We start from the raw sequence: 14544 nt of genomic DNA, 5'->3' as shown, positions 1-14544 counted from the left end.
ACACCGATCTTTCCCCACCCCCGTTTTGAGGCAAAGATCTACCCTCTCAAAAAAGACGACGCTATCCGTGTGATTGTGAAATATGACGGGCGGAAAGGGCGGTAAATACCTTTCTCTCTCTCTCTCTCCTACTAACCGACGCCCTTCCCTTTGTGCCTCTAACGATCCCATGAATGACAACTCCCGGCATAGAAAATCTGGAGAAATAGGAAATAATAGACACTATGAAATTGGACTATACAAAATTTGTTGGGATGGGGTATAAGAAACAAGTACTGTTCATATCGTGATGCGGGTTTCGCAGCGGTATTTAACGGGTGTAATGTAGGTCGGCGTCTCGGCCTTCTTCCTTCTCGAGCCTGCATCTGAGCCTGGACATCATGATGGGCTTCTCTCGAAACAGAAGCGAATTACGCGGGTGCACGGCGGACCTTGTTCCAAAAACGCTTCATGACGCCCCGGTCGCTGGCCTGGGCGCTCTCTTGGTCCATGGCCGCGAACTGACGCTCGATGCTCTCCTTGGACGATGCGTCTCGGACGTATGTCGACGTGGGGAACTCGTCGCGCAGGGGGTTGGTCGATTTCCTGCCCGGCGGGCAGTTCTTCTGCCAGCCGTACATCTGGTCTTCGTGTGCTCGGAGATCAGGGCGAGTGAGGGTCATCCGCAGAGTCATCTCCCGCGCCTCGGCCGGCATTCGTGAGTACTCGGTTGACGGCTTGGGCGAGTGCGGCTGATCGTTCTTGATGGGTGGCGGCCGAAGCCCCGCCATCTCCATGGTATGGGGCGTCTTGGGAGAGTCCGAGTCGAGCGACCCGTCATCGCTGAAGATGGAGGACCTGTCGTCGGCGAGGAAGGTGCGCATGTTCTCCGTCTCGTCTGCCACTGCGGACTTGGACGGTTTGGTCTTGGGCTGCTTAACGTCCTTGACCGGCGGCTTCGAGACCATGGCTTCTTTGGAAGGGAAGCCGAACTCAATGGCTTCGTCAAACTTTTGAGGGGACGCGAGATAGACGCGCAGCTTCAGACGGGCCTCGGGGTCTTGGTAGTGAGCCGCTTCCGGGTCGAAAGCGGCGAGGGTGTCCTGAGGGCTGTGCTTGGGCGAAATCAGCGACAGGGCGCGGGATCTCCGGCGGCCATGTCCGGGGGAAGTAGTAGTCTGAGGACTGGCCGGAGAGCTCTCGAAGCACGGGGACGCAGGGTTGCTGGCGACAGCAGGGGTGGTGCCGGGGCGATTGATGGAGAGCGAGGCGCGGCCGAAGGGTATCTTGCTGATGGACAGGTGCCTGCGGAACGACGGCCTGCGCTGTCTCGAGTTGGCGAGCATGTCGTCACTCAGGTTCGCGTGGTAGTCGTCGAGCTGCAGGCGTAGGTCCAGCTCGTCGTCCTCCTCCAGCCACCGGAAGCTGTCGTAGAAGGAATCCCGCTTTTGCTGAGGCGACTTCGGCCCCTCGGGCTTGGACACCCGCTGGCACGTCTCTTGGCTCGGCCGGGTCTCCATCGTCTGCGGTCTTACCGACAGGGTCGGACTCCACAGGTCGTCGTGGACTATCAGGCTGGACGCTCTTCTTCGGACTTTGTAGATGGCCTCATCGGCCGGGTCAAGGATGATGTCGTGTCTCCTGTTCCGGGAAGCAATGATTTGCTCTTCAGTGGTCAAGTGTCTCTTCTTGATCTTGTCCGGCAAGCGCACGTATACGGAAGAGCTCGAGGAGCGGGCGCCGGCGCGACGGGAGGGTCGTCTCTTGACGCAGTCGGAGAGCTGGTCAGAGGCAATCTTGGCCTGGCGTTCTCTGCGACGCTGCTTCAATGTCTTGGGGTTGGAGTTGGGGTTGGGGCTGGTCTCTGGACGATGACAGTAGACGTCGAGATGTTTGGAGAGGGGAGTGGGAGCCGGTGCGAGGCTGGCGAAGTGAAGACGTTCGAGGGAGCTGAAGTACTGAAGAAGAGGTTTGTTTAGTATGGTCGATCGGAAAGAAGAAAGAAACGATACAAAGGCATTGAGTGGAATGTAAAGAAAGGCGAGAATGGAATTGAGAAACAACAGAGGGCATGTATTGTCTTATTGCAGGAATGTGCGGGCGTGTTGTGTTGGTGCTTGTGGACGGTACGGGGCCCGCACTGCATCTGCTGAGGTGCATGAAGGATGGAGCAGAGCGAGCAGCTACCTATCAAGGGACGGTCTGTCAAAGGTACCCAAAAGGAAGAGTACATCTTGGCCCTTGGGAAGGAAAAGATGTCTGGATGGGGTTGGTTTGCAGCACGGCAAAAGCAACCGTAGTAGGGCCAGTACCTGCAGCTCGCACTGGCATTGGCACTGACACTGGCCGGCTTCACTCGATCATTGATGACAGGACAAGCCGAGTCGAGTAGAGTACATTGAGGTTCAATATGCTCGAGCCCCGGCCAAGACCCAAGCTCAGGGTTCTGGGACGGCATCCATAGGCACTCAGGGAATAACCCGGCAGCGATCCATGGCTTCATGGAAAGGTTCATCCAAGCCGTCGACGGAAGGCAGGAGCCATCGGACGGCGGCTGGTGAAGGGACGATAAGCAAGAGCTATTGGGGCTCGGGAGAGAAGAAGAGCTAGGGGAGGGTGAGGATGAGGAGGGATCAGACGTATGGGAAAGAGTCTGTGATGCACGTCAAATCAGGTCAGTGCACCAGGGCCAGGCCCAGCGTCAGTGCGGATGCAGGTGCCGTGCATAGACAGCCTCTGTGACTCGTGGGTCGTGTGTGTGTGTGTCTGTGTCTGTGTCTGTGAGGGGGACGATGTCCGGGAGATGGATGTCCGCTTTCGCCAGCCGAGCCACTTGGCGGCCCGAGGGGGTTCCATGGAATGTGGGAATTGTGATGTGCTGGCGCTGCCCGAAGAGAGAGAGGACCACCGTTGAACTCGAGTAGGAGAGGGGAGGGAATCCGAGAAGGGGGTAGTCAGGAACGGGGAGGGAACAAGCCAGAGAGAGATGTAAGACATGTCTTTCGGACTTGGGGGAGAAGGGGAGCACAACAGCACGGGAAGAAGTGGTGACGGCTGAAGATGGTTGACCGGGGGGGATGCAGAGAGAGAGAGAGACATGCGTGGTGTTACGATATGTATGCCGATAGTGCAATGTGGAAGAGCTGTGCCGCCGCATGTTGGGACGAGAGTACAGGCCTGCGAGGGCCAGAGCTGAACAGGTCCGAAGTGAGAGACGGGAGACGAGAGATGAGAGGTGAGATGAGATGGAACGGACGGCCCTGTCATTGTTGTTGACCGTCACGTTCCGGTCAATCTCGCCAACACACGTTACGATTCGCCCAGTGCGAGTTCGTGACGACAGCGCGCCCCCCGTCGACCTATCGTCCAATGGCACTCGTCATCCTTTTTTTGTGCTCTTCAGCGGCTGGCTGCGATGAATGCATATGCATGGGGCGACGACGAACAGAAGAAGAGTCGGGGGTCGTTAGAGGGTCGCTTGCGCCCGCCGATGTGCCTGTGCCTGACGAGGACTGGCCCAATGCTGATGCTGACTGGCTGCTCCAGGGGTGATGAAGGTGATATTGGGAGTCGGGTGCATAAAGGTGTGGGGGAGAGAGGAGGTGGTGATGGTGGTGATGTGTAAATGATTTGGGGGGGCCTGAGAGAAGCATGTCTCAGTGGACTCGCTGCCCGCTGTGCCGCAGATGCTGCTGCAATGCAGTTGGAGCGTCTTGAGGAGTGGTGGTCAAGCCTCAGCGGGCCAATTCGTGTCGCTGGGTACCTGAAGATCCATCCGTCCGCAGCGGCCCCCCCCTCTCTGCTTGAGGTACCCCAGGCCCGGGTCAGGGACTCACACTCATCTCATCCGAGGGCCCGCTCTGGACTAGGCCCTCCAGCTGCTGAGTACGGGTGTGTGTGGGCGAGTGAGAATGAGCGCGAGAGTGAGATTGGGAGATTCTTGCTGGAAGCAAGTCTTTCACCTCATTTCACTCCACCAGCACCCCCTGTCCTGATCCTGAGCCGCTCGACTCGCTTCCCATTTCCCATGCCTGGCCGAGTGCACGAAGGATTGTATCCGCGCTGCGCCAGTGTCCTTGACACCGTTCAGCGCACGTCTGTGCCTATGGCAAGGCCGGATCCCCGTGCGTCCAGGGCCCAAGGGCCAAGAAACGGGCGCGGATTTCACCTGGCAGTCTCTGAGAGTGCACTCGACGGTGTGCCTCCCTCGACCGGGGGGGGGGGCAAAAGGTGAGGCTAGAACAACCCCGGCACTTGCCAACAAAGGAAGATACCGTTGAAGCCACCGGCAGATGTATCATGTGGTAAAGAGTGAATAAAGGGAGGCAAAAGAGGATGCCGTGACCGAAGGGGGGGAGCGCGTTGATGCGCTCTCCAAGGGAACAATAGGAAGGGGCAAGTAACACCGAATAGAAGAAAAAAAGAAACCCGAGGGAGATGACGACAACAACAACGACAGTGTCTCGCTTACCTTTCTCTGGATGGCCTCGGGCAAGGCCTCGAACTCCTGCTTCGTCATTTCTGCGCCGAAGGAGCTCGTTGACGGCGACACAGGCGGGGCCACGGTTGTCGCTGACCCGGCCGAGGACAGCGCCTCGCGCATGCCTTGTAGTATCGGTATCGTTGTCGTCGTCGTTGTCGTCGTCGTCGTCGTTGTCGCCGCCGTTGGCGAGTGTGCCGACACGGTCGTCGCCATCGTCTTCTTGCTGCCGTTGCTGCCGCTCTTCTCGTGGCTCGTCTTGCTCGTCCTCGTCGTCCAGGCAGTTGAGTTCGCCGTCACGGTCGAGCTGCCCGCCGTCATCATCGACTCGGAGCTCGTCCGCGTGACGCGGGTCGTCATCTCCCACGGTTGGCGGCTCCTAGACGAGCCGGGTCGTGAGGAATGAAGGTTGTGGTGTGACGATGATGAGAACAGCTGTTGCCGGGGTTGTTGCTTATTGTGATATGGTGGTTGCTGTTGTTGCTGCTGCTGCTGCTGCTGGAGCTGTCGCAGGTCGGGCGAGCTGTACCCGTCGAGTCCATGATGCAGGTAGTCCCAGAGCCCGTGGGACCGGTCCACGCTATCTTCACTGGTCCGCCCTGGGGCAGCTGTCTCGACCGCTACTGTCGTCTTGCCATTATGTCTAGCGCGGCCGCCACCGCCGCCGCCGCTGGTGCTGAGGAGGCTGTTGGCAATGGTGGAGGGCGCCATCGTCGCCGCTGGTGTCGTTGCCGTCGTGGTTGACGCCGCTGTGATTGTTGTTGTGAAGGACAAGTTCGTCGTCGACGAGAAGCTGGACCGCGCAGACGAGCGGTAGAAGGAGGTGGTGCTATCGAAGAAACCGGTGCTAGCTCCGGAGTGGTAGTATTTGTATTTGTCTTCTTCGTCTTCGTCGTCGTCGTCGTCGTCGATCACGTTTTCGTCAATCAGAGCGTGCGCAGCGGGATGAGTGGTGGTGGTTGGTGATGGTGTTGGTGGTGGGAGTGGTAGTGGTGGCAGTGGTGATAGTGATGGCGATGGAGGAGAAGAGCAGGACAGGATAAAGTCGTCAGCGTCCGAGTCTGTGTCGTCAAGGAAACTTATGAGTTCATGCTGGTCTACGCTGCACATGCCCTTGTACATCGTTGCCGCCGCCCAGGGTCGAGGGCGGTGCTGGCAAAGCTCCATGTTCTCTAGCTCCTCCTGCTCCTCCTTCTCCTCCTCTTCCTCCCCATCTCCATCCCCATGCCGCCCCGGTCTACGCTTACCAGTCGATGGTGACCATGGTGATGGGTCCCAGGTTGGCGCGCCCATCGCACCAGGCACGCGCGCCGGGGCGGCGAGAGCAACACGAGGGGCCGTCGTCATTCGTCGTGTTCCCTGCTCCTCTTCTCCCAATGTCAGTCCCTTCACTGCTATTGTCGATGGCGCCCGCCGGGATTCCCCCAATCGCCTTGGAAGCTGCCTGCCTTGTCCCCAGCAGCCCAGTCGTCTCGTCTCCGCCAGCTCCATTGCCCCAACGAGATGCTGCCGAATGCGGTATTGAGCTGACCTGCCCAGGTCCAGCAGTCCCTGCAAGGTGAGGGTCCTCCTGTTGGCCCCGGGTCCACCGGTGCAGAGAGGAATAAGAGCAGGGGAACGATAGCGCAGGCGAGCTTGGCAAGGGAACGGAGGGCAGAGTAGCGTCAAGAAAAGGAAAGGAAAAAAAAGTATAGTTTCAATCCACCGGCAGGGCTCCTCGGACGAGGGTCGCTTTGGGCCAAGGGGGGTTGAAGTCTCGAGAAGGGTTGATAATGTCGATCACCAACGCATTGGGCTTGGGATGGCATGCAACATGAAGCATCGAAGCTTGGGAGACACAGGCATCCAGACTAAAGAACGAAAGAAGACGAATCTATATCAAATATTTGCTCTCACACACTCACTGTCTTTATCCCTCACTCCTCCTTTCCACTGCCGCCGTCCGGAGCATATGTATTTCGCTAGCGATGACGGACCAAACAGAGGCATAGCGTGGCATGACATGCACGATAACAAGATACGCACATGATACATAAGCGCTTACAAGGCACACGAGCGAATCAAGACGGGAATTCTTCAACGGACGTCGAAGGGCGGCGGCGGCAGGAGAAATTGCGCGTGATGGAGGGGGCCGGCATGTTTTCCGCGCCCTTTTTTCGTGTGGTTGCACAGCGTCCCGCGCTCTACGAATACACACATGTCCCTCTGGCTGGCCGTCCGAGTCTCGCGTCCCCAAGCAGACCGGGAGGATGATCGTCGAGCCTCTTTTGTTTCTTCGCTGGGTTCCAAGTGTTTGCTGTGGCGGCTACACAAGAAAAGCCACGTCCGCAGCAGCAGCATTCTCCTCTCACCCCCGGCCCTCCATGCTCGTTTCTCGTTCCTTCGTCAAGTAACGGGGAGAAGGACGCCTTGGCTGCGTACATTTGTCGAGGAACAGAAGCAGAATCAACCACACACACACACACACACACACAAGCGTGTCCATCACTGATCAGACGAGTCTGTGCTCTCTGGCCCCTGGGTGCCCTGGGTGATATTCAGGTACAAAAAGCAGGGGGGTGATGGACAGGGACCTGTTCAGCCCCAGAATGCGCAGGTGCTCATTCTCACTCATAGTTCACTCACAGTTCACAGTTCACAGTTCACAGCTCACTCACAGCTCAGTAACTGGCAACTGCACCCCCTGGCAACTCTTATTTTGGCTCAGGCGGATCGCGACCCCGGGAGGTCGAGGAGAGAGCCCTCAGTCACGCGAGGAGAGATGAGAAGACTGAAAGGCTAAAATAAAACACTCGCGATGGGGACGCACGTCCAGAGGGGCCTTGACCGTGACGGGCGATCATTGGACATGGTCGGTTAGTCAGTCAAACCGTCCAAAGCCAGGACAGCTTCCGACTCGAGGCCCTTAGAGGGACTTCCCCGACAGGTCTCACTCACTCTGTTTTCGTTTCACCGCCGTTGCAAAGGGACTAACCTTGGACAGCTAGTCGACGGATGCACTGATCAGACCGCCGAGCCTCAACTCTCCGGTACGGAAAACAGAGTTTCCCCCCTTCCTTTTTTTTTTTTGTTCTTTTGTTCCTTGTTCCGCAGAGGCGAGGAAGAGCAGAGGAAAAGGGCCTGTAATTTACCTGGGACGATGACAACAACGAAAGCAACGACGACGACGACGACGACGACGACGACGACGACGACGACCCTGGACACTGGTTGGGAAAGAAGCGAGAGTCCGATGTGATGCATGGGGCTTACGGACGTACGGACTGACTGCCTCGAAACGGGGCGAATGATCAGCAGGACGTCCGACTTTCAAGCCTCTGTACAGAGTTTACCAAGTATGTGTGTGCTCTTCCCCTGCGATCGTCTTGGTCCCCACCCCCGTGAATATCACGTCCCAACAGCTGGATGGCCCTGTCAGCATGAGGAGCTCGCTCGTCGGGAAGCCAAGCTACACACAGCGGCGGCCGCTCCAAGAGACGAACGGGCTGCGAGTGGTTGTTGACCGTGGGCGTACACCCAACGCTGACGACGCGGCAAATTGTTATTTTCATGCCGGTACATATACATCTAATGTAACACATTATGCATTGCGGCGTCGATGGTAATAGAGGCCGCATGATGCTACAAGTAAGCATAGGGAGGGGACACAAGTGGTGGCAGAGGACAACAACAACAACAACAGCCATCATCCCTCCTTCGAATGCACCGATCGGCACGTCGCTCTCTGGGTCAATGAGGTCACGGTCACGCCGTTTGCGATCCACGAGAACCACAGGATGCACAGAATGCAGATGGGCCATGACACGATGTGTGAGACTGCGCGCCCCTATTTTTCCCCGTCTGGCGGAATTCGGCTCATGGACGACGATAAGGGAGGGGACCATGCCCATGCCCATGCCCATGCCCATGGCCACGACGCCAGAAGCCTTGTCCGTGGAGGGAGGGTACGGATACTTCTCTTTCTTGGACGATATCCGTACAGAGTAGTCACACGAATCCCGGCCGTCGTCGCTTTCATTACCGGTGCAACCCCATCCGTTCGTCGCCTTGCTTTGCCTGTCCGGTACCCGTACGTTCCCCTGTCGTCCTGGTGGCGTTTCTCTTTACGAAACATGCCGTGTTTGTGTGACAAAACAGGAGCTCTATCGTACATCTCACCGAGAATGACAATGACAATGGCAATGGCGATGGCAACAACGACAACCGGCCAAGCCGTCGGGGCTCACGGTCAGGTCGGTGGGAACGCTGGAAATCACCGAACAACACGACATACAGAGAGGCACAGAGGTACCGTAGAAACACACAACTTCTGCTTGACGGGGCCCGACCCAGGAAAGAGGGAAACTCCACGTCGATTACGACGCCAGTTCCCGAAACAGTGGACTGTGGTCGTGATTGGACTTTATGCAGGCCGTGAGGGGGATCCGCAGGGGAGGGGGGGTTGACCGTCTTTGTGAAAGGCCACCATCACGAGGTTTAGAGATGAGAGATGAGAGATGGTGGGACAGCTTTGCCATGGTCCGGGAAACGTGTCTCCCGACTTCATCAAACTCACCCCAATTTACAACCCGGTCGCGGTCCAAAAAGGCCGAGAGCACGACTCGAACACCGGCCAGCCCTCGGCGGGAAAGCGAGTCAACGGTATCCCTGGTCAAGTCGTTCGTTCTCCTGTTTTTTCTTCTTCCTCCTTCGTTCTCGAAGCACTCTCTTTGCTTCCTTCCGGCCCCCCGTCCCCTCTCCATCCACGTTGGAATCCATTACTGCTGTCACAGTTTCCATCCCAAACCCTTCATGCTTTGCCCGAGAACGAAGCCCACGGCGCTTCCGCTCCAGAGCCGAAAGACCCGGACGACACCGACCTCATCTCAACTGACGACGCGCGCTAACCCCCAGAGATAATGTGTGTACAGACGGGACGGTATCCATTTGGCGCCCCATATGCTTTGTCGAATTTTTTTTTAATTCTTTTTTGTTTTCCTTTTTCCTTTCACCCTTACCCAGGCGCGGGCAGTCTCGTTTCAGCTTTCCTGATTGCTGATGATTGGGGCCAAGATTGTTCACCGGAGCCTCATCTCTCCGCGGCCATCCCTCGCTAACCATCCGGTATCCAGTCGCCCAGTGGAGACCACGAAGTGCCCGGGACGAGAAAGACGCGTCTGGAACTTGGCAGAGTCGAAGTTTGACCGCTTCTGCAAATCCGAATTCGCGGGCTCATCCCATCGCCAGGCAGGGGTTTCGTCCCAGCGATGGCGAGAAATCGGACAGCCTTCTTACACCACACCGCAGATTCGGCTGGTTCCGTCTAATTCACTGACAAGCACGTCTTGTCGTCTGGTCGACTCGACGACACCCCGTTGCACGAAGAACACTCCACTCGGGTTTCTTCCGCGCACACACATACGCTCTCTTTCTCTCTCTTTTCCCTCTTACGTTCCGCCTCTGACGGGATGCCCGAAACGAAAGGCCTGCACACTCGCTTGTATTAGCGACTCCCGCACCGCAACGCAAACAATCTTCCTCATCTGGGAAAGACAAGGCTGCTCGGCACTGGCTTGTGAGAAATCCCGATGGGTCCCCACCCCCAAGCGTGGTCCGGGGTGCCCTTTGATGTGGTTAATGTGTGCGACGTGGACGGACCTCGAGAATCCCCCCCACCACCAACAAACTGTTTCCCTCTCTCATTCTCTCCCTCGCCAAATAGTTCCTATTCTATCCGTTTGATTCCTTTCTTCTTCCTTCGTCTCTTGTAACATGCGCGCGTCAGGTCTCGTGGCTTTGCCGGTTTGCCACAAAGTCTGCGTCGCGCAAATCCTTCACCGCCGGGCCGTCCTCCAGGCAAACCAGCCGCCCCCCTTGGAAGGGATTGTCAGGTCGCCTGCTCTATTCTCGGCTCTCTCTGCGTCGGACGGCCATCTGTCAAAAGTTTGACATCCTGAGCGGCCATGAGATCTGCCTGGCTTGGCCCGGCCGCCTTGAGACAAAGCAGCCCCGAGGGCTGTGAGTCGCACACGCACATTCTCGGCCATGGTCCTGCCCTCTCCCGTCACGCTCCGGGGTACAATACAATGACGAGTCATGGTTATAAGTCGCCCAATCTGCCTGAGCACACGTGGGACCGCTCAATCGAGCCTCGTCCCGTTCCCAAAAAGGAACGACAATTACAACGGCGCGGTTGCACTACCCATTCTTGGTGGTTTCTGAGCTCGAGATATTGAACCACGCTCAAGATATGGAGAAGAAACGGCCGGTCTGGAGCTGTCCATACTGATTCGGTCTCGGTTCGCTGGCTATCAACCCCTCTTAAGCCCCTCCAGTGGTCTCGCCGTTAAGCTCACCCACCACCAGCAAGCACGCCGACATAACCCCCTTTCCACCTTGCACAGATCATGCAACTACTCCGCCAGCTTCATGGCCAGGCTCCATGCTTCCAACTCGCTTGCGAACCCGCCTCTGTAAAAAAACAAGGCAGCGAACCCGTGGCAAACCGGCCGAATCAATGGGTCCCTCGCAGGGTCACGATACCCGGTCCAAGACTCCGTGGCACACCGGGTGATGCGATAAAACATCACCACTACGTCTTGTGCTATGCGCCTCAGCATCCTTCTTTCCATCCCACTATACGAATTATTTTTCTTATGCACGATTTCCCTCCCCAGTCCCCGAGAATGGATGCAACGCCGCTAAAGTAAATGAAAAGAAATATAAAAAAAAGAGGCGGTAGTTGCCCAGAAATAACCACAGCGGAGAGAAGGCAATCTTAACCTCATCTCAGCCAACCCCGCCCCTCCGGGAATGTTACACCAGACATGGGAACCGCCCGTTCGCGAACCAGAAGAGGATGGACGACTTCGCGACCAATCTTTCGGGACGAAAGGAGGCCCATGGAGATCATTTGCCCCCCCCTCCCTTCCCGGGTAAGTCCTGAATGAAACCACCACCGACTTCATTTCGCGATTCCGGTGGCCTCCACGTCGTTGACAGCTACCACTTCCAGCCTCGAGGTCCCGCTACGAAGATTGCGACATGCCCGTCATTGGAGAGCCTGGCCCGTGAAACTGGCTACATCACGCTTGGCCATCTCCCACCAAATTGCCGGGCCCGGGATCAGATGAGTTGTTCGTCGTCTGCTCACGACACCTCCGAGAGGTGTCGTCTGCAGGTGGGCGGCGACCTCCTCGGACCTGTCATCACGATGCTCGGTTGTCGAGATCCGTCCAAAAGATAGGCCGAGCGTGTGTGAGCGAATGTGTCCAATCCGAACTGTTGCCCTGCCGTCCCTCAAATCACAACCTCCGTCTGCTGGCCCGTTGGAAGGGGCTAATATCATAGTAACCAGCGGGGGGGGGTCCTGAAGGTGTTGTTTCCTGTCTCCGAGGGGCCTCCACGCCATATCTGTGCTTGTCCATGTCGGACAAACTCATCTCCAATCCCCACGGATGCTTTGCTCGGCCCGAATTCGACCCTAAGAGAGTTACGTGTTTTCTTCAAGCTTACACCCCATCTCCAAGGGAGACCGACCGTATACTACCATGCCAGCCTCTCACGGCATAGGGACGTCAGTCCAACGTAGGACGCCCGATGATGTCGGCAAAGAAGTTTCAGGTTTTGGGCCTTCCCAAGCTGGCCTCCTCTTCTTGCGCCATGCCAACCCACTGGACATCCCCCGTGTGACCATGCTGGCTTTACATAAAGCCTACAGTGTCGGCACGAGGCACCCATCGACTGGGTACAGAGTGCAACTTGTCCAAGTAACAACCGGACAAGCGGTTTATCTTTGCGAGTGCCACCTTCTTTCCTTCACGATCTTTGATTCGCGATAGAGGCACCTCGGATCCCCTCAGTAGCCCCTCTAAAGCTGCCTGTAACCGCAAATTCATTGCCGGCAAAACCTATACGAGTTGCAGTTATCCGGTAGATAGGTAGCATAGTAAATCCACTGTTCTCCTTCCGGCTCCATGGTGATTTAGTCCGGATCTCACAGCCAAAGTTCCATCGATCAGCAAAAGAACTTGTCTCCTGGAAGCCCGCTCGAGTGTTTGACCAGTCAGTCGCACGGGAGCGAGGCGACCGAATCGTGGAACTCATCCACCGTGTCTCCCTTGCCGCCGTCCACAGGAGGCCAGGCCCAGCACGAACTTGCGGCGTGACGAAGCCAGCGGCCGAGCCCCTTTGATTAGATGCTCCGGATCGAGGATCGTCCGCGGCTGTCTCGGGAAAGATCTCGCAACCGATCTCGACACCGGCCACGTTCTGTAGGTTCCGGCGAGGCGGGGGTGATGAATAGCGGCCGCGGAGTACGCAAATCGATTTAACAAGCCAAGCCATCTTCCGTAGTCTTGACCCCGCGGGATGGACGGGATGTCGAATCATCTCGAACCTAGCGCGTGAGATGGAAATGGCATAGGAAACGGTGGTGCTCGGGACGGACCCTCGAGACGGACCCTCGAGACGAAGCCCCTTGGACTCGGGACGTCAGTCATCAACGCTGCATCTAGGTCTTTGCATTCGGACAGCTTTACTGAGTCTATGGCATATGGCCGCTGCCTGGCTCCAAAAAAATGACACTTGTAGGTCCCAGGGCATGTCGAGGAGACAAAAGTAGGGGGTCGGTGCCTTTGTCTGAGGACACCATTCCCCCACGTCATTGAAGAGACCGCTCAGTCGTCCCGAAATCGTAAACACCGAATAACGGTTAGTGTCTACGTTCTGACATCCTTTCCTTATGCGTCTTGTTTCTTACGTGTGAGATGATGTCAACCGAGCGAGCCTAGACCGAAGCCGCCGATACGAGTTGCCGCCAACCCTCGCCGACGGGCTTTCCGTTGCTCGTCCCGTCAGATGAGCTGGGCCGAGTGCCAGTTTGGTGTTGAGGTATAGATGACAGCCAAGGAGATGCAGATGTGTTGGCCATGACGCGCTTGGCTGTCGCCGTAGAGAGTGCACACTACGTTCACCTCTACTGGTATGCGTCTGACAAACCAGCTACGATGAGTCGACCAGAAGGTGTGCCCAAGGCTTCTCCTTCGGCTTGGCCACTGGGACGAATTCAGTGGTCGTGGCCCCCTTCTTCAGACCGTTGCTAACTCTGGGACAAGTGCGTGGCTTTCTACCAATGCTAGGGGCGGCGGCGACCAGGAGTACCAGGGAGTAAGAAACTCCATCAACCACCCTTTTCACGAGCCCGGGTGCTGAATCATCTGCGTGTCGTGATCTCGTGAATAGGATGTTGAGCTGGGGGGTTCAAAGTAGACGTCCATGGCATCGAAAGAATGGCCGAGGATGCCCTGCTGCTTTAACGCACCCACTCGCCCCTTTTGCTCCCACGGGATACGCCTCAGGTGGACGTCACATACGCAGCACGATGTCTGCAGTCTCTGTTCAGCCCAGAGCCGTCGAGCAGGCGTCGGTACCCGCACCCATTCGGACCGCCTGCCCAGAGTGAATGCCGTCTGGGTGCGATGTTTGTCTCTGAAACCCGAGTCCCAGTTGCCGAGATGTCGAATACGATGCGGGGGCTGGGCAACTGGGGACGGCCGAACAACGTCAGCATCTAGTCTGGAAAGACACGGCAGAGGAAAGATGTCTCGTTTCATGGACTGGACGAGGCGAGGTGTACGGTAAGGGAGGTACTGGCCATGACCCGACTGAGAGATCAGATGGCGTCATTGCCGCAGTATGAGGGAGAGATGCTCCTCCAAGGTCTTTTCGACAACTCTGCTCTTGCGTCGGCACTCAAGGTCAAGCCATACTAAAATAGAGCACGGTGCGGAAGTCATAATCGCATCCCTCACGGCATGTACCGAGCACTGCAACCAAACGCTGATGCCCGGCATGTAGGTCGGGGGACTGGAGGGGTTTTCAGGGCGACTTCTGAATTCTTGAGTGATGTAGAAGCGGCGTCTGTACGCAAACGCCGGATATAGAATACAAAAATCGTCTAATAGACACAATCCCCGCCCAAGACCCGAGTCTGGGCACTACATCGCCCCCCCCCCCCCCCCCCCCCCCCCCGGCCGGTCTTCTTTGCACAGCTCACTGTATTGTACATTATCTCCGCAGAGATTGGGATTTGTAAATAAGACAAA

The 14544-nt window shown here is 57.0% G+C and overlaps 2 protein-coding genes across 2 annotated transcripts; both read right to left on the bottom strand.

Moving 5' to 3' along the window:
• Window positions 1-410: 410 nt before the first annotated feature.
• CH63R_00944 (Mucin) lies at window positions 411-2212 on the bottom strand (the record flags this gene model as incomplete). The annotated part of the gene is made up of 2 exons (XM_018295919.1): window positions 411-1937; window positions 2195-2212. 2 exons carry the CDS (start codon window positions 2210-2212, stop codon window positions 411-413), a joined length of 1545 nt encoding a protein of 514 aa, XP_018164281.1.
• Window positions 2213-3947: 1735 nt separating this feature from the next.
• On the bottom strand, window positions 3948-5806 carry CH63R_00943 (uncharacterized protein; the record flags this gene model as incomplete). Its single annotated transcript, XM_018295918.1, has 2 exons — window positions 3948-4082; window positions 4451-5806. The coding sequence occupies 2 exons, from the start codon at window positions 5804-5806 to the stop codon at window positions 3948-3950; spliced, it is 1491 nt and encodes a 496-aa protein (XP_018164280.1).
• Between the last annotated feature and the right edge of the window lie 8738 nt (window positions 5807-14544).

The sequence above is a fragment of the Colletotrichum higginsianum genome, chromosome 1 (assembly GCF_001672515.1).
Source record: "Colletotrichum higginsianum IMI 349063 chromosome 1, whole genome shotgun sequence".
NCBI lineage: Eukaryota > Fungi > Ascomycota > Sordariomycetes > Glomerellales > Glomerellaceae > Colletotrichum > Colletotrichum higginsianum.
The sequence above is the reverse complement of the archived record's forward strand: the minus strand, read 5'-3'. Positions and strand labels throughout refer to the sequence as shown.